This window comes from Caenorhabditis briggsae (genome assembly GCF_000004555.2).
Source record: "Caenorhabditis briggsae complete genome, chrII, whole genome shotgun sequence".
In the NCBI taxonomy this organism is placed as follows: Eukaryota; Metazoa; Nematoda; class Chromadorea; order Rhabditida; family Rhabditidae; genus Caenorhabditis; species Caenorhabditis briggsae.
Genome location: NC_013486.2, coordinates 15,785,480 through 15,803,164, shown reverse-complemented (window position 1 = coordinate 15,803,164; position 17,685 = coordinate 15,785,480). Strand labels below are relative to the sequence as shown.

Sequence of the window (17,685 nt, the reverse complement as noted above, 5' to 3'; positions counted from 1 at the left end):
ACAATCTGCACTCCTCCCGGAGGGTTTTTATTTGCGGGTTGTGGGTTACTGATAAGACGATCAGTGCAAAAAATTGAAATAGGATGTTTCAAAGTTTCCTTTTAACGGCTTTTTAACTGCTCTGAATCATTTAACTGCTCTGAATCATTTAGTCTTACGTTGTCTTGAATTTCCTGACGGAAGTTTCGTGTTTTTAGAGACCAATGATGTCAGATCGGGAGGCAGACTGATAAGACAAAAATTCTTTAGCACATTTTGAGTCCGGAAAATTTCAGTTGGGATATAATTTTAGTTCATTCTAGGTGTGTTTTGTTATTACTCATTTTTTGAATATTTTTTTTTCAACACAGTAAAACTTTTACATGAATATTTCGAAGTTCCCAGATAATACGATGTTTTGGGAACTCAGAAATTCCAGGAAATTCAAACTTTAAACAATAAAAACTTCAAAAAATTCCAAGAGCTAAAAATGACCGCTTTTTAGTTTTAAAGTGTTTTGACGAATCTAACTCTGAATATTCTCAATATCTCATTTTTCCAGACGCTTCCTGTCACCACAACTACAATGGTTTCTGCTATCTCAAACCCTCAGAAATGCCAATTATCAGATTTTTCTACCGTTTTTTTCTTTAACTAATAAAGTCGATTTGCATTTTCTTGTTTCTCTTGTGTTAAGAACCCCTGGAACCATTGAAAAAGTATTAGAATGGTCTCTCTAATAGAAGGGCCCTAAGGCAAAATCTTAATGATAAACTCAAAAGAAATTTTCACTTGGTAAGTTCATAGAAAGTAGTCGGACCATCTGCTGCCCATAAATCTTATTCCCTTTTTTTGATCTGCTGTCGGGAGATCATATTTCGGTGTCAGTGTTCACACCCCCGCCCCACCGATAAGTATATTATAAACAAAGGTCATCATTGCTCATCCGTTTGTAGTCGGATGTCCCTTTCATTTTTTATTTTACATAGATACCATAGTTTTAGCTAGAGAGTACTGTAATTGTCCCGTTCTTGGGGTACTGTACTTTCGGACAATTCCAATGTCAGGGATACTGTAATTTACTTCTTACGGAAAAAATACATTATTTATTTTTAACTAGAGGATGCTGTACTTTTCCCATCTCATAGAATATTCCTATGTTAGGGATACTGTAATTTACTTTCTACATAGATACCATAGTTTTAGCTAGGGGGTACTGTACTTTTCCAATGTCAAGGGTACTGAATTTTCTCATTTTAGGGGTACTACACTTTTAGGAATACTGTGTATTTTTTTCTGATTTTTAAAATTCTGAATTTCTTTTTATATTCCTAAAATTAAAATTCCTGTAGGTTTGATATTTTTCAACAAAAAATTGATTTTTTTCTTTGAAAATTCAAAAATTATGAAGTTCTGGAAATTTAGGGTACTGTACTTTAAGGTATACTGTACTTTTAGGGGATACTGTGTATTGGTATTTTACTTTTCTGGTTTTCTGAAATTCTAAATTTTTTTATATTCCAAAAATCTTAATTTCTGGTATTTTCTAACAAAAAATTAATTTTTTTTGATGATTCAAAAAATTTGAAATTCTGGAAGTTTTCGAAGTTTTAAAATGCTAAGGAATACTGTACTTTCAGGGGTACTGTACTTTTGGAGATATTGTTAGTTTTTCAGGAATACCTTTTTTAGGGTTACTGTACTTTTAGGGTACTGGACTTCCTGAGATACTGTATTTTTCCGATTCGAAAAATGTTGTTTTTCTTCCTCATGTTTTGGTATCCACGAGGTCGCAGATACACACCCCAGAGGGCGAGAGAGTGTACTGTTCTGGAGAGACGCAGAGAAATAGAAAATGACCTTGGTATTTTGCATAGGCTTTGAAGCTGGTCATTGGCCAAGTAACAGACATTTTTATGGGAGAATTAAGATTTTGAAATTTGTCCGAAATTTGAAAAAATTTGAAATTCTGGAATTTTGTTTTTATCTGAAAGTTCCCTTTTTCGAAATATTTTTATCAAATCGGAAACCTAATTCCCTAAAAGGATCCCAGAAAATACAGTATCCCTAGAAGTACAGTATTTCTAAAAGTACAGTTTCCCAAAAATAAATGTATCCCAAAAATTAGAGTATCTCAAAAAACACAGTATCCCTAAAACTGAAGCATCCCGGAAAATCACAGTATCATAAAACTTACAGTATCCCAAAAATTACAGTATCTCAGAAAATACAGTATCCCACAAAGTACAGAATCCTCTAGCTGAAATTACGGTGCCAAGGGGAAAGATGAGATTAAAAATGGATTTAGAACATCAGAACATCAGAAACTAGAATTTTCGGAATTTCAGAACCCATCGATTTTTTTAAATCTTATTTTGCACACTATTCAAATGGTTTTTTTCGAAATGTTGACAACTCCTTTCTTTTTGCTTTCCATATTCCCATCGATTGGTTCTCAATTCCCATTACAATTTCTCTGTAATCTCCTCAAATAACACACTATCTCGTTCCTGTGCCTGCCCTTTTCATCGCTTTTTATCATCCCATTTCCATTCTTTCCCCTCTTTTTCTTACTGTTTTTGAATCGATCTTTTTGGAGGATTTTAGTTGGAAAAATTGGCAATTAGAGAATATTTCCTAATTTGGCTAATTAGCTAATTCCCGTATTTCCTCTGATAGTAGATATACATACACTTTGAGCTTACATATCTCGGTTCTTATAAGAGAAATCGAAAATTGACCAGCTGGTAAAATGTTTATCATAATATAAGCTATATTTTATCAGTTTACAGATTTTTGATATCTCTTACAGTAACCGAGATAATATGAACTCAAAGTGGACGGTTTTTTGTGGGCGTCTATTAAAAGCCCACCCAAACCGTCGATTTTGAGTTGAATTATCTCGGTTCTTGTAGAAGATATCAACAAATTGTTACTGATAAAATATTTATCACAATATAAGCTATATTTTATCAGTTTACAGGTTTTTGATATCTCTCATAGGAATTGAGATAATTGAGCTCAAAAAGTTTCAGCTTGGCATGGCTGGTTATGTTTTTAGTTGTCCACTTTATAACGAATTTTAGAAAATTATGATTTTCTAAACCTCACAGGATTTTTTTGATTAAATTTATGAAAAATTGTAATTTATAGATTTTCACAATTTTCAGAAAATTATAATTTTCGAAATCGTCGATTCAAAGAATCTGGAATTACAGAGCCAGTATGCAAAAGTGAGTTTTTTATTTCTTTATTTTCTAAAGTTCTGAAAAAATTTACATTTCAAAAATTTTATTCTAGAGAAGATTCTGAAAACATAGAAAGAACAGATTTTCCAGGCCTCCACCCAGCACTCCCCGGCCATCTCGTGCCCCCGGGATCATATGTCCCCAATGACAGGAATTCAAAACTTTCTCGGATCATTCATATCTGGAAACGTGCAAAATGAGGAATCATCCTCTACTTCTTCCCCGGACATTGAAAACGCAACTGGAGAGTTCAGCGAGATTCGAAAAGACAAGAACGAGGTGAGTGGAATTTTGGGAATTCTGAAAATGCAAATAGCTCGAAAAAGATGCTTTCCCAATTTCAGACACCCGAGAACTATACGTTAGTCATCAAAGAGCAAAAAAAGAGAGGGCATGAGGATTTGGAAAAAGAAGAGACCCATGGAATTCGATATGAAAAATTGAAGAAAGCAAAAAGACAGGTACCCTTTTATAAACTTATACATCTGAATTCTAAAGCTAACTTCAAAAAAAAATATTTGCAAAAATCGCTTTGGAATCTTTTTTGAGTTAAAATATGCGTTTTTAATTACGTAACACTTGTAACAATGTTTGAGCCCAATTATCTCAATTCCTGTGAAAGATATCAAAAAACTGTTAACTACAAAATGTTGTTGATATTATGATAAACATTTTATCAGTTTACAGATTTTTGATATCTCTTATAGGGACAGAGATAATTGGTCATTGGGCAAAGTTAAGGATAAAAGGCTCTTCAAAGCGCGCTAGATTGGTCTGCTAATGTTTCCTATGTAGTTTGTATTCTAGCAGGCCCAACTGACGCATTTCTAATGCGCGCGATATTGGTCTGCTAATGTTTCTTTTGTAGTTTGTAGTCTAGCAGGCCTATCTTCAATGCACGCATCATGGGTCGGCTAATGTTTCTCATGTAGTTTGTAGCCTAGCAGGCCCAACTGAGGGATTTCTAACTAGGGAAGGCGCCAACTCGGTTGTGGCGATACGTGTGGTGACCTATATCATCTGAAAGCTGACATTTTCCTGATTCCAAATCTGTTTTCAAAAAGTGCTTTGTCGTGGTAGTTTTCGAGAAAATTGGGTCGAAAGTTTCAGAAAATGACGTGGATTTTTCATCTCATTTTCCTTCCTCACGTATACAAGTTTTGAAGCGTTGAAAGAATGTGGAAGCATGGTCGAATGGTAAGTGGGGAAGAATAGGAAGCGGGTACTTTCTGGCTCGACTCCCTCGAGATGCTAAACTTTTTTTGAATTTTTTCTTCGTTTTTTTCTGGTGACTGTATCTGAATTCTAGGTGATCCTATATGGTTTTATATACTTGGAATTGGTAGAAATTTTGATTTTGAGTGTTTTACCAATTATTTTCGAAACTTTTTGTTTTCATCTATTTTTCCAAGATTTGCAAAGGATTGTGATCCATTGAAGATTCTAGACAAACCGCATGTTTTTGATTTTGCTCAAACTATTGTCATTGGTACTTTTGGGTACGCTGATTACAGAACTGAAATCAGTTTTTCCACCCCGGCCCTGTGAAAAAAGATATAAGCTATGAAAGTGATTACAGTACTAATTTCTCATTTTTGGAGTTAGTTTATGAAGGAATTATTGACTTTTTTTTTGGCTATATTTGAATGTTACCCGTATTTTGTATGCTTTTCTACAATCTGAAAAGGTTTTCTCTTTTTCTCGGAAAAATTTTTTTTGAGAAAATCGCCATGGGGTAACCCCTTGGCATTTTTTCAATTTTCGAAAAAAAATTTTTAATGCTAGAATTAGTTCAAAAAAAGAGTCGAACCAGAAAGCACCCGCTCCATATTCTTCCTTACTAACCATTCGACCACGCTTCCACAATCTTTCAACACAGTAAAACTTATATACGTGAGGAAGGAAAATGAGATTGAAAATCCACGTCATTTTTCGAAACTTTCGACCCAATTTTCTCAAAAACTACCGCGACAAAGCACTTTTTAAAAACAGATTTGAAATCAGGAAAATGTCAGCTTTCAGATGATATAGGTCACCACCCGTATCGCCACACCCGAGTTGGCGCCTTCCCTAGTAAGGCGCGCATGATGGGTCTGCTAATGTTTCTTGTGTAGTTTGTAGTCTAGCAGACTTATTATAACTCCAATCTTTGAATGCGATTATCTTGAAAACTATAAGAGCTAGAGAAAAACTGAATGAATAGGATAAAATTCTACACATTTTATTAGTTTACATCTTAGCATATAAACTACATTTTGAACATAGCAAAGCCTCGAAAACGATTTCTAAACATCTGTTTTAAGATTTTTCTCCTATTTTAGGAGCCTCAATTCATGTGCTGTTCTGAAAATCCCGATCTCACCTACTCGAACTTCAACCACCAATGCACTTCTGGAGCCCCAGATTGCCGTATCCGTCCCAACGACATCTACTGGGTCCCTAGAAAGCAACAAGGAGAATTCCAGGAGGCAGTTTGTACCACATGCTTCAAGGAAATGGGAAATAAGGATGGCTGGAAACAAGAAAAAAATATCAATGACAGAATTGAAGAAGTCTTCAAGTGCCAAGAATGCTCTGGACTCTGGCATCAGTGTTGCTCATTTTTCTACGGAGAGCCTGAGCAGTTTCTGTGCAGGACTTGTGCTCCAGAAGCCTTCAAATTGATGCTAGATGCCTCTGGATCTTCCCCAGACTCAAATTTCATCGAGGAAAGGATCAATGGATTTTTGGAGGAGGCTCTGGAAGAAGACCAGGAATTCCAGAAAATTTCAGTGCGCACTTTTTACAGTGCCGGTGAGTAAGAACATATTTTTCAGTTAATTTTCGGCATTTCTAGGTGTCTGGAGTTCTTTGAAAACTTTGGAGAGTGTAAAACAGGCCTGGATTAAAAACTTTGCATTCAGCGAATTTTTTAAAATTTTCTAGTGTTTCAGCTTTTTGCCGATTCCTGAAAGACCCAATTTTCCGTCTTTTCGAATCACTTTGAAAGTTTTTTAGGATTTTCGAATTTTAGGATTTTTCAAATTTGTAGGATTTTTTTGAAGCATCAGGAATGTTAGGATCTTTTGGAATTTTTCAAGTTTTCAAATTTTTCCAAAAATTCCTCGAATTCCAAAAAGCCTGAATTTCCTGAAACTCCAAAAAAGTCTTTTCAATTTGAAAAGTCCGAAAATTCGAAAAACCTAAAACAATGACTAAAAACCATTGAAATTCGACCAACCGGGGGTTTTGGGTTTTGTACTCCTCGTGGACAAGTTGACGCGTGAAATTTGAATTTTTGGGTTACAAAGCAGCTGAAAACTCGGTGTTTTGCTGGAAAATCACTTGGAATCATAAAAAATCGAATTTTTCAAAAACAAATTTGAAGATTTCATGTTTTGTACTCCTCGTGGACATGTCGACGTGCGAAATTCGAATTTTTGGGTTACAAAGCGACTTGAAACTCAATTTCTTGCGATAAAATCGCTAGGAAACATGAAAAGTTGAAAAAAAACAATTTTCAATCGTGTTTGTACTGAACATGTGAAAAACGGCATGGCATTTCCAATCTAGGTCTGTTTTACACCCTCCAAAATTTTCAAAGAGCTCCAGACTCCTGAAAAATGGTCAAATTTTCCAAAAATCATTTTATTAACCGGTACTGCATTTTCCAGATGACTCCGTAAAGACTGGAGACTTGGCTCCACCCTCCTGGAAGTCAAAATTCATTGCCAAGTATGGGACGGTCATCAAATTCGCCTCACGCGCAATCCACGTCTTCCAGAGGCAAAATAACGTAGATCAAATCGTCTTCTCAATTTTCGCATCTGAATACCGTAACCTTAGGAAGACATGGATGGTAATTGACTGTCTGGATAGCATCAAGATGTTCGAGCCAGTCTCCCTCAGGACTAAAGTCTATCAGGAGTTGGTTTTGATCTACTTCGATTTGGCAAGAAATATCGGACTATCTCATAGCTACCTCTGGGCGGATCCTCCGATCCAAGGGGACAACTACATTTTCCCTGTCAAGCCAGCTAATCAGCCATCTCCAACTCCAACGATGCTCGAAAACTGGTACCTTACAGTGATGGAGAAGGGGAAATCCAACGGCATTGTCAAGGAATTCAGAAGCTTCGCTGAAGAGAAGGAGTTGAAGAAATTCAAAAAGCCAACCGAGATTCCGATCTTCCATAATAGTCTCTGGTCATCTTTGATGGCTGTTTATGATGTGGTTGGAAAGCCTCAGAAGCTTTGGAAATCGCTGTCGGCGGAGTGGGAGAGTCATGGATCGGATAACTGGTTTATTGAGTTCAATGAGGTTGAGAAGGATGAGCAATCGGAGGGGATGTGTCAGGAGAGACTTCATGAGATTCTTTTGAAAAAGGAAGAGTTGCAGTACCACTGCATGGAGAATAGTTGGCAATTTGGGAATCCGAGAAGAGCCAGATATGCGTCAGTTGGATTGATTAATTTGATGTAGGAACTGTTTTATTGGAATCTCTTTGTATTTATTTATGAAAAAGTTAAAATCTCAATACCCGAAATCTCTTTTTTTCCGTTTGAAAGTTTTGAAATCTCATCGTTCATAGGACCTAATTTTTGATCTAATTTTGTTAAACTCGGTTAATTTTTGTATCCTTTTTTTAACCACATTTTTTGTATGATGCATATATCTTTCATCTCCTTGGATCCTCATCTAATAATTCAAAACAAAATGAATCTTTTTAAAAAATCCTGTAATACAGAAGTCGAGAGTTTTAACAATTTTGTTCAAGTGAATATAGAATGAATATTCAGTCTTTTTTGCCGGGGAAATGACGATGCCGGGGAAATGATGATGTATCCTGTTGCAACAAAATCACCACTGAAAAAAATTGAAATTTACGTGAAAATCTCAAATTGAGGCTTACATATGAACATGAAGAGCCCAAGAATTGAAACCGAAAAATCAATTTCAGGTCTAATTTGCATCCCACAGTCGGTTATGTTCTCGGAAATAATTTTAACTTCATAGTAATTTTCTGATGTGATAATTTCAGCAGTATTAAATTTAGAATTCTTGAAACTAGATAACATCCCATCAAACATTCCAGATGGATCACTTGAACACTTGTTAGTAGTTTCGATCTTAATTATTTTGGTTTTTGATAGAAAAAAGATAAGAATCAGTAAGCAACTATCATCTTCAATCTAAGCTTAATAACCTTGAAAGAAACCTTCTCTAGAGTTTCTGACTCCTCTTGATCATTCCTTATCTTTCTAACATCTCCTGCTCCATACAGTACACACATCAATGAACTATTCGAATAAGCCAAAAAACAACTGTATTTCAAGAAACATATCTGGACACATTCATCCCATGCTCCCGTGTTTACTGACATTGGGAAACTGGAGTATGGCTCAGGGGCTCCCCTTACGGTCACCATTTTGTAATCTTTCTCTTGAATTTTGAGATGGGAAAAATAGGAAAAACAAAACTGAAATCAGACGGGAAGGATTCATTTTTGAGACAGGGAAGTGAAAAAGAATGAAGAGCAAAAGTGTGGAAAACTTTGAAAAGTCGTTGTCATGGTTTTTGGTATCTAGGAGATTTTCACAGCTTGAAGGCAAAGTCGATTTCTGGTTTTTAGTGAAGTTTTGAACTCTAGATCTTCGATTCTTCAGATGTTCAAAACTCAAAAAATTGAAAATAGGAGAAAAAGTTTTATTTTCAAAAAATAACCCGTAAAAATTTCAAAAACAATCTCAATCAAATGGCTTCTGATGGGGACATGAATAATCATCGGGAAATTTGAATTGAAACGTGGCATAATTGACTCCGCCCCTTTCCAAAAACCATAACATCAACTCGTCACCAATCCAAGCTCCGCCCCCAAAAACGCCGCCAAATCGATATTCGGTGTATCCTGGGTCCGTCAAAATTGTAACACATCCAGATTGTAGATTTTTTCGTGTAACGTAAAAATGGGTAGGGTAGATCACAGCGATCAGTTGATGTTCAATATCGTCGTCGATACGAGTGGAAATTCTGAAAATAGACAGAAATGCATATAAAATTCGTGCTCAGCTCAAAATTTAGGTCTAGACACTTTTTAAAACGAAGTTCTAGCGATACGTTTGAAGGTTAGAGTTAGCCTGCTAATGTTGAAGCTGTAGTTTGTAGTCTAGCAGGCCCAAGTTAAAGGAGAATATAAGTGAAGAGAGTGGGTCTGCTAGCCTACAAACTACAACTCGAACACTAGCAGACCCACGCGTTCACTAGAAAAGTTGCCCTGCTAGTGATTCCTTTGTAGTTTGTAGTCTAGCAGGCCCAACTTCAAGGTAAAAACCTTCAAATTCGTGCTAGACACAAAAATAAAATAGGTTTTCTGCTCAAAAAATTACGGAATTTTTGAATTTGACACTCATTTTGCCGACAAAACTGTCCGTTGGCCTGCTAATTCTCATTCTGTAGTTTGTAGCCAAGCAGACCAATCATTTTCAACGATTTCTTTTTATTTTGACTGTTTTCGACCGGGAAAAAAACTTGCAGACTAGTTTTTTGTGAGGAATCCAAATTTCTAGTTCATTTTCATCTAAATTTTTTGGAAAATTGAAAAAAACTTACACCCTTGCTCCCGTATCCGTACCATTGGTTCCATTAACGCTCATCCCGTAGTACACAACATTTGTCAAATTTTGATAAATATCGAAAAGTACCAAATCACCCTTCCTACTAACTACAGTATCCAAAACCCATGAGGGACCATTTTCCAAACTTCCAGTTAGAAATTCAGAAGACGTCACAAGATTCTGAATCGGATTCAACAGTTTTGTAGGCGTTGTGGTATTTGGGCATTTCGAAGTCTCTCCGATTTGCATAAATCCATCAGTTCCATTCAACATTGTAGTTTGTAGTGTACATGTGCTAGCCTGCCACGTCATCATGTACAAATCGTCGTTGTTCAGAATTTGAATCTCACATGGTGGATCTTGGATCTCAAATTGGAATCCTCTCACGGAGCAGTGATAAACTCCGCCCACACAATCTGAGCAACAATAGATGACGTCATTGATCCCTAGATTTGCCACGTTATCTCGAATTTTCAGAATTTGACAGGTTGAACAATCCCAGGTATCCAAAAAATCCAAAATGAAAATCTGGGATTTCGTAGTGTTTGGATTGAAAACAACGAGATTTTTTGAAATTTGGGACCATCCGAAAATCCGGTTTTGCCACTTGTAACCTAGATTTTCCGGAGTAAATGAAGTTAAATTCTTCACTTGGAAATCGTAGAATTCAGAAGTTGTTTTAAAGACAAAAGCTGAGAGATATGGAGATTCTGGAGCTACTGTTGGTGGTTTCGGTGGTGTTGGTGGGGGTACTGGACTCGTCAGAACGTCGTAATTGTGGTTACTGGTACCTAAAATTTGGAAATTCTTGAAATTCAAAAATTCCTACAAACTGAAAATTCCTAAACTCAAAAATTGCATATATTCCTGAAATTTTCTAGAATCCGAAAGCTCTTCAAAATTCAAAAATTATGAAATTCTAAAAATTCTAAAGTTTTGATTCCTAAATTTTGAAAATTCCCAAAATTCAACGTTTTTCAATAATTCCTTAAATTTCGAAATTTCAATTTTTTCTTTCAGAATAAATCGTCTGAGTTTTCAATATCTTCAAACTTCTAAATGACTAGAAATTTTAATATTCCAGATTTTTGGGTTTTCAGATCCAAAAAAAAAATTTCTCACCACTATTAACCAGCAACAAAATCAATAAAACGATTGCAGAAGCAATAAAAAATAGCAGTAAAATGACAAGACTTGCCAGACAAAATTGACGTCTTCTGGACCAGTGTCGAATGGATTCTATACATCCACAGCGTTGGAAAAATGCTGCAAGAATATTTTTTTATTTTCAGAAATTAAAAAAAGTTTCCAAAACTTTTTCAGAAAAATTCTAAAAATCTCACTTTTCCAATTTCCCCCGGACTCTCTTTCTTCTGATCCTCTATCGTGCCTCCATGAGTCTATCCTCACAAAATCCTCATTTGTTAATTGAGCTGACGGAAAACGGACGGTTTTGTTGGCAGTTGCCTGTGAAAAGAGTGTCAGATTTGAATTTCTCGTATTTTTTTAGCAGAACGTTTTTTTTCTTTTTGTTTTTAGCTCGAATTTGAGGTTTTTCGCCTTGATTTTACCGTAAAGTTGGGTCTGCTAGACTACAAACTACAAGAAAGAACTATTAAAGTGAACGCGTGGGTCTTCTAGTGTTCGCCTTGTAGTTTGTGGCCTAGTAGGCCCACTGTCTTCACTGGGTATCTCCTCTCACTTGGGTCTGCTAGACTACTAACTACAGCTCCAACATTAGCAGACCAACTTTCAATGCGCACGCTCCATTCGTTTTGGCATGTTCAACTACAAACTACAAAGAAATCACTAGCAGGCCACCTCTTGCGTTGGCCTGCTAATGTTTACCTTGTAGTTTGTAGCCTAGCAGGCCCACTCTGTTCGGTTAGGGTTGCCTTTCACTTGGGTCTGCTAGACTACAAACTACAGAACAAACTTTAGCAGACCAATCATGCGCGCATTGAAGGTGGGCCAATTGGGTCTGCTAGACTACAAACTACAACTCTAACATGAGCAAACCAACCATCATCTTCAAACTTAACGTTGAAACTTCATTCAAAAAAGTTTCCAGATCCAAATTTTGCGCTTAAATTGAATTTGATACTCATTTCTTTCTATTTTCAATCTAACGCCATTTTTAGGGGGTTGAATGTGTAGTTTGTAGTCTAGAAGACCAAAATGTGACTCACTTGATTCCCAATAGCTATCGTGTCTGAGTCTCTTCTATGTCGTCTCTCAAATTGTGATGATGACGTGGCTTCAGATGACGTCATTTCCTCATCCTCAACTTCTTGGTCTTTTACCCTGAGAATTTTTGAATTTTCACATTTTCAGCCTAACTTTTAAAAAATTCAGATATCGGAAAATATGAGGAAATAGGAATCATTTCTAAGTTTTTGGGTTTTTTTAATTTATCGAATTTCTGAATTTTCAAAAATGTAGAAACCTAGAAGTTTATTTCAGCGTTTTATGACATTTTAAGTTTTGATTTTTAGAGATTCTGAGACCCTGAAATTCTTATTATTTGGGATTTTTATTTTTTATAGTTTTTGTAATTTTCGGGTTTTCGAGGATTTTTGAAATTTTTAGGATTCTGAGAGTCTGAAATTGAAGTTTTTTGGAGCTTTTGGGGTTTTTGGCTTCCGAATTAAAATTCATAAGATTTCTGAAATTCTAAACCACTAAAATTGTTGAAGTTTAGAAATTCAAAAATTCCGAAATTCAAAAATCCAAAATTCCGAAATTTAAAATACCGAAAGTTTTAAATTTTCAAACTTTCTGAATTCTTAAAATTCTAATACATATGTTTAAAAATAGAAATTGCTAAACTTTCAGAATTTTCAATTTTTTTCAAAAATTTATTTCAAAAAATGACAAAAAACAGTTAAAAACACAGTTTGAAATTTCTCACAAGCACAAAGCATGAAACTAAAAATCTTGCCTTTTTATTTTCAAATTAACACAAAAAAAGAAATTCACCCACATTTCGCAATTAAAAAATTCGTGTCGATGGGCTGGCTGGAAGTCAAATACACACTTTTTTTCTCCTCTTTTTCCTCTTTTTTCTCACTTATCAGACAATTTTTTTTCCGATTTTCACTGTACAAATAGCATAGGAAATTGATAATTTTAGAAGAGAGGAAAAAAGAAAACTAGGTGATTTTTTGAACAAAAAAACGACGGAAAGGAATGATTTTTTACTATATTGTTTTTGTTTTTTACATAAAAAATTTTGAATTTTTTCTGAAATTTCAGATTTTTTTCAAAATTTCCAACTATGAAAGCATGCTGATTCAGAAACTCGAAACTTCAGAATTTATGATTTACAGAATTACAGAATTTCAAGATTTTTTTCTAAATAACTTCATTCAAGAAAGTTTGAAAAAAAAAAGAAAAATCGATCAATCAACAACTTTATTCTACAAAAAAAGTTCACATTGATCCTTCTTCCACAATTTCACCCAGAAGAAATGAATTCCAATTTTTTCTGAAAAAAAATAAGTTTTTGAAAAAAAAATTACAAATTCCAAAATCTCACATTTTTTTGGAAAATTTCAATGTATCTAGCGACGAGATTCGGTAATTGATACGATTGCCGTTTGTTAGCTTTTCTAAAATTGAAAATAAAATTTTATAAAATTTTCTTCGAAAATTTCAAAAACTCACAATTGCTGCCTGATTTCTTTTAGTCGATTTTCCGGGACAATTATTTTTGATAAAAACTGATTGATTTTTAGATTTTTCCAGCTATTTATGGGGAATAAAATTAGGACCGCCACGTGGCAAAATATACAGTTTAAGTTCACGAGAAAATTTTTTTTAACTTTTGAAACCTCAATTTTTAAATTTCCCGCTATTATTTTAATTTCATTTTTAAACCTCCTAGGCTCCGCCCCTTTTTTTTAAATCACCTCTTCGGTAAAAAATTAAAAATCAGTTTTAAATTTTCCTCAAGTATCAAAAATCTGTCAAAAGTAATTCTTTGTTCTTTGAAATTCTTTGGTCTTTCTATAAAATGTTCAATTCGATTTAAAAAAAAATAAATCTACAGTAATCCTTTTTTCAGACGTTCTGAGCATCGATTATTGGAAAGGGAATTTAAAGTGAGCTGTTTTTTTTTCTAATTTTTTATTAGGTTGGCAGTAAAGTAACTGTCCCTTGTTTTATTTGTGAATAATACAAAAGTAATCCAAGATTAGCAGTATGCACCGTCGTGGTCCACGACATGTTGGCAATGTTCAGATAACTTGAGCTTGAGGACTTTAACACACTTGATGCCTGAAAAAATGGACTGGAGGGATACTTTGACTTGCCACTAGCTGGCTTTTGGAAGGGTGGTACCCACAGGTTACCTGAACATTGCCAACATGTTGGGGATGACGACGGTGCATGTTGCTAATTCTGGGTTATTCTTGTGTTTGTGTTATTTTCTAATAAAAAAATGGACAGTTACTTTCCTGCCAACCTAATAATTTTTTTAAATTTCAGCGTACAAGATTCTACTAGTAGTTAGCCGATAAAAAACAAGAAAATGAAGTAAAGGTGAATTTTGAAATTTTGAAAAAAAACATTTTGCAAAAAAACATTTCAGCACAAGATAAATTCAAAAAATCTTTCAGTTCATCAGCCAATTTGGAAACAAAACCAAAAAGAGAACGGAAATTCAGATTCCTCAGAATAAACTTTTTTCCTATTTTTTGCTTCTTCAGATTTCAGATTCCTAAAAACAAAATCCTAAAATTTCACAAAAAAAATTTCATTTGATTTTTTTTCAAAAAATTTCGAAAAAAAACATTCTAAGGTTTTTTAACTTGCATTTTCCGAAAGTCAATCCAAAACTGCCAATTATAAAAATTCCACGTGGAAAAATTCCAGATTTCCAAATAAAATCGAAAAATTGGAATAATAAAAATAATTAACTTTTAAAAATTTTTTCAGCTCTTAAATTTTTTACAAAACCAAAATTGCTCATTTTAGAAAATCCACGTGTAAAAATTCTAGATTTCCAAAAAAACAAAATTTTCGAAATCTTCAAAAAAAATTATTTTTTTTAGATTTTTGAAAAAAATCTGTTCCACGTTTCCAAGGATTTAAAAAATCGATTTTTTGTAGTTTGTAGTCTCTCCAGCACAAACTACACTTTTATTATTCCACTTCACCCAGCCCAATTAAAAACTAAAAATCCCAAAAAATGAGCAAAAATAAAGTTCCAATAATTTTTCCCATCCGATTCTCCAATTGGCTGATCATCGAAACAAATATGTTCTCCGCCACATTCAACGTCTTCTGGTTTAGAAGACGTCACGTCTTCTATTGGAGCCTTCTTCTGTAAGCCAAGTGGCATTTTTGTGGCAGTCTTTGGGACGGTTACTGTGGTTTTGATTATTCTTATTGTTGTTGTAATAGTTATTGGGAGTACTGTAGTTGGCACTGTCGATGTTTCAGGGAGCACTGTAGAAGTTTGCGGAGTCTTTTCCATGGTTGCACTGAAAAAAACTAAAACTTCTGACACCACCACCAGAATCCACGTGTCACATTACCCCTACCTCCAAATTTTCAGACCGCTAACTCAAAGTGTAGTAAAGTCTGGTGTTTCGTCCGCAAACACGGAATTACGGACTAAACACCAGAATTCACGACACTTTGAGCTAGCGGTTTGAAAATTTCATAGTTGCAAAATCTCGGGCCGGCCCGCGGGTCGGCCCGTCGAGAAATTCGGCGGGCCGGGCCGGGGTACATACAGACGCTGTTTTTTTTTTGAATTTTTATCGAAATTCTTGGAATTTTTTCAAAAAATTAAACAAAAACGTCCTATTTTTCGACTACTTTCTACTTTGTTAATTTTGTTAAATAATGTAACATTTTTTTTCTTTTTTAATTCAAAAAAATCACCCAAATTTTCATTGGAAAATTTCAACAGTAGGCGGGCCGGCCCGGGGTCGGGCCGGGCCGAGAAAATTCGTCTACCGGCCCGGCCCGGCATGGCCTTTTGCAACTATGGAAAATTTAGAGGTAGGAGTAATTGGCAACGTGGAATTCGAATTTGAGATTCGTTTTCCACAAAAACACCTTGTTACGGTTCTAGATTCCTCTGTGGTTACTGTACTATCGCATTTGGTGGGATTGATAATGAAGAGGAGAACAGCGAACTGCCAAATGATGAGCATATTGAATTTTAAATTTTTTTTTCAATAATAACATTTAATGAATTTCGATTTTTGAGAATCAGAGTTTATCAGAGGATGATAATTTTTTTTGGAGAAAAAAATATTTCACGATTTTTTTTTCAAAAAATATTAAAAATTTGGGAATTTGAGATTTCAGGTGATACAGTAATCCAAAAAGTTTAACAGAGAATCCACTGAAACTCTAAAGAATCAATTTTTTAGTTTTTCAAAAAAAATTCTGAAATATCTGAAATTCTAAAATTCTAAAATTCTGAAAATCTGAAAAATATAAAAAACAATTGAGATGACTTCATTGGATTTTCAGAATGTGTTCAAAAAAGCAGACAAGAAAAATTCATGGCTGAAAAACAGCGAAATTCAGATTTACAGATTTCATCTAAAAGTAATACGGAATATCGTGATAAAATCCAACACATTCATCGTCGATTTGTGATTGTATCTGCGCCTCCTCACTTGGCACACTCTCTCCCGTCACCAATGGATCAATCAGTTCGGAGAGACGCAGGGATGGAGAGATCATTCGTTTTGAGCGCTTTGATGCTAGCTCGTTGGCTGAAAATCAAGTTGAATTTACTATGCAAAGATAAAATGTGAAATTTATGATATTTTGCAATTAAAATCAAGTTTCTAGCTCAATTTTGAAAGGAGTTATTGTCTATTCAAAATAATCGCGCGGGTGAACGAGTAAAAAAACATGTAGAGAGTACCAAAACCTGTAGAGGCGCTGTAGAGACGCAGGGGTTTTTAATCGTTCACCCGCGTCCTCAGAGCAAATCGGTCTATAACTCCTTTCAAAATCGAGCTAGAAGCTTGATTTTTTCATAAAAGTAACCAGAATTTTTCTTTTTTTTTTTGAATTTTTTACCTCTTTCCCGACATCTCATTGCCTTTTTGATGTCATTCAACTGATCGATGGTGTCTTTGAGAGCATTAATTCGATGAAGAGTCAGCGATGGAGCGAGCTCTCTTTTCGAATAGAATGGAAGAGAAAATGCAGAGATTGTACACACGGAGAGGAAAACCCAGACAGTTAGACTGTTCATTTTTGGAGGAATTTGGTGTATTGCTGAAAATTTGAAAAGTTGAAATTTTTCAAAAAATGGGAAAAAATCGAAATTACGAAAAAATGAAAGAAGAGGAAGAGAATAGAAAAATTGGTCTGCTAAATATGGAAATCGTAGTTTGTAGTCTAAAATAGAAAACATGTAGTTTGTAGTGGGGTCTGCTAATGTTTCTTATGTAGTTTGTAGTCTATCAGCCCCAACTGACGCATTCCTACTACGCGCATGATGGGTCTGCTAATGTTTCCTATGTAGTTTGTAGTCTAGCAGACCCAACTGACGCATTTATAATACGCGCATGATGGGTCTGCTAATGATACCAGTGTAGTTTGTAGTCTAGCAGACCCAACTGACGCATTTCTAATACGCGCAGGATGGGTCTGCTAACGTTTCCTATGTAGTTTGTAGTCTAGCAGACCCAACTGACGCATTCCTACTACGCGCATGATGGGTCTGCTAATGTTTCCTATGTAGTTTGTAGTCTAGCAGACCCAACTGACGCATTCCTACTACGCGCATGATGGGTCTGCTAATGTTTCCTATGTAGTTTGTAGTCTAGCAGACCCAACTGACGCATTCATAATACGCGCATGATGGGTCTGCTAATGATTCCAG

At 35.1% G+C, this 17,685-nt stretch overlaps 4 protein-coding genes across 4 annotated transcripts; 1 reads left to right on the top strand and 3 right to left on the bottom strand.

Moving 5' to 3' along the window:
- Nucleotides 1-1,834: 1,834 nt before the first annotated feature.
- Nucleotides 1,835-7,689, top strand: CBG07171 (the record flags this gene model as incomplete). Its single annotated transcript, XM_045243164.1, has 6 exons — nucleotides 1,835-1,843; nucleotides 3,150-3,212; nucleotides 3,300-3,506; nucleotides 3,572-3,688; nucleotides 5,549-6,020; nucleotides 6,881-7,689. The coding sequence occupies 6 exons, from the start codon at nucleotides 1,835-1,837 to the stop codon at nucleotides 7,687-7,689; spliced, it is 1,677 nt and encodes a 558-aa protein (XP_045093376.1).
- A 313-nt stretch (nucleotides 7,690-8,002) lies between these two features.
- CBG07172 lies at nucleotides 8,003-8,635 on the bottom strand (the record flags this gene model as incomplete). Its single annotated transcript, XM_002632232.1, has 3 exons — nucleotides 8,003-8,073; nucleotides 8,120-8,336; nucleotides 8,414-8,635. The coding sequence occupies 3 exons, from the start codon at nucleotides 8,633-8,635 to the stop codon at nucleotides 8,003-8,005; spliced, it is 510 nt and encodes a 169-aa protein (XP_002632278.1).
- Nucleotides 8,636-8,954: 319 nt separating this feature from the next.
- Nucleotides 8,955-12,094, bottom strand: CBG07173 (the record flags this gene model as incomplete). The annotated part of the gene is made up of 5 exons (XM_045243163.1): nucleotides 8,955-9,237; nucleotides 9,817-10,612; nucleotides 10,944-11,087; nucleotides 11,165-11,288; nucleotides 12,011-12,094. 5 exons carry the CDS (start codon nucleotides 12,092-12,094, stop codon nucleotides 8,955-8,957), a joined length of 1,431 nt encoding a protein of 476 aa, XP_045093375.1.
- A 4,291-nt stretch (nucleotides 12,095-16,385) lies between these two features.
- Nucleotides 16,386-17,052, bottom strand: CBG07175 (the record flags this gene model as incomplete). Its single annotated transcript, XM_002632234.1, has 2 exons — nucleotides 16,386-16,561; nucleotides 16,875-17,052. 2 exons carry the CDS (start codon nucleotides 17,050-17,052, stop codon nucleotides 16,386-16,388), a joined length of 354 nt encoding a protein of 117 aa, XP_002632280.1.
- Nucleotides 17,053-17,685: the final 633 nt, after the last annotated feature.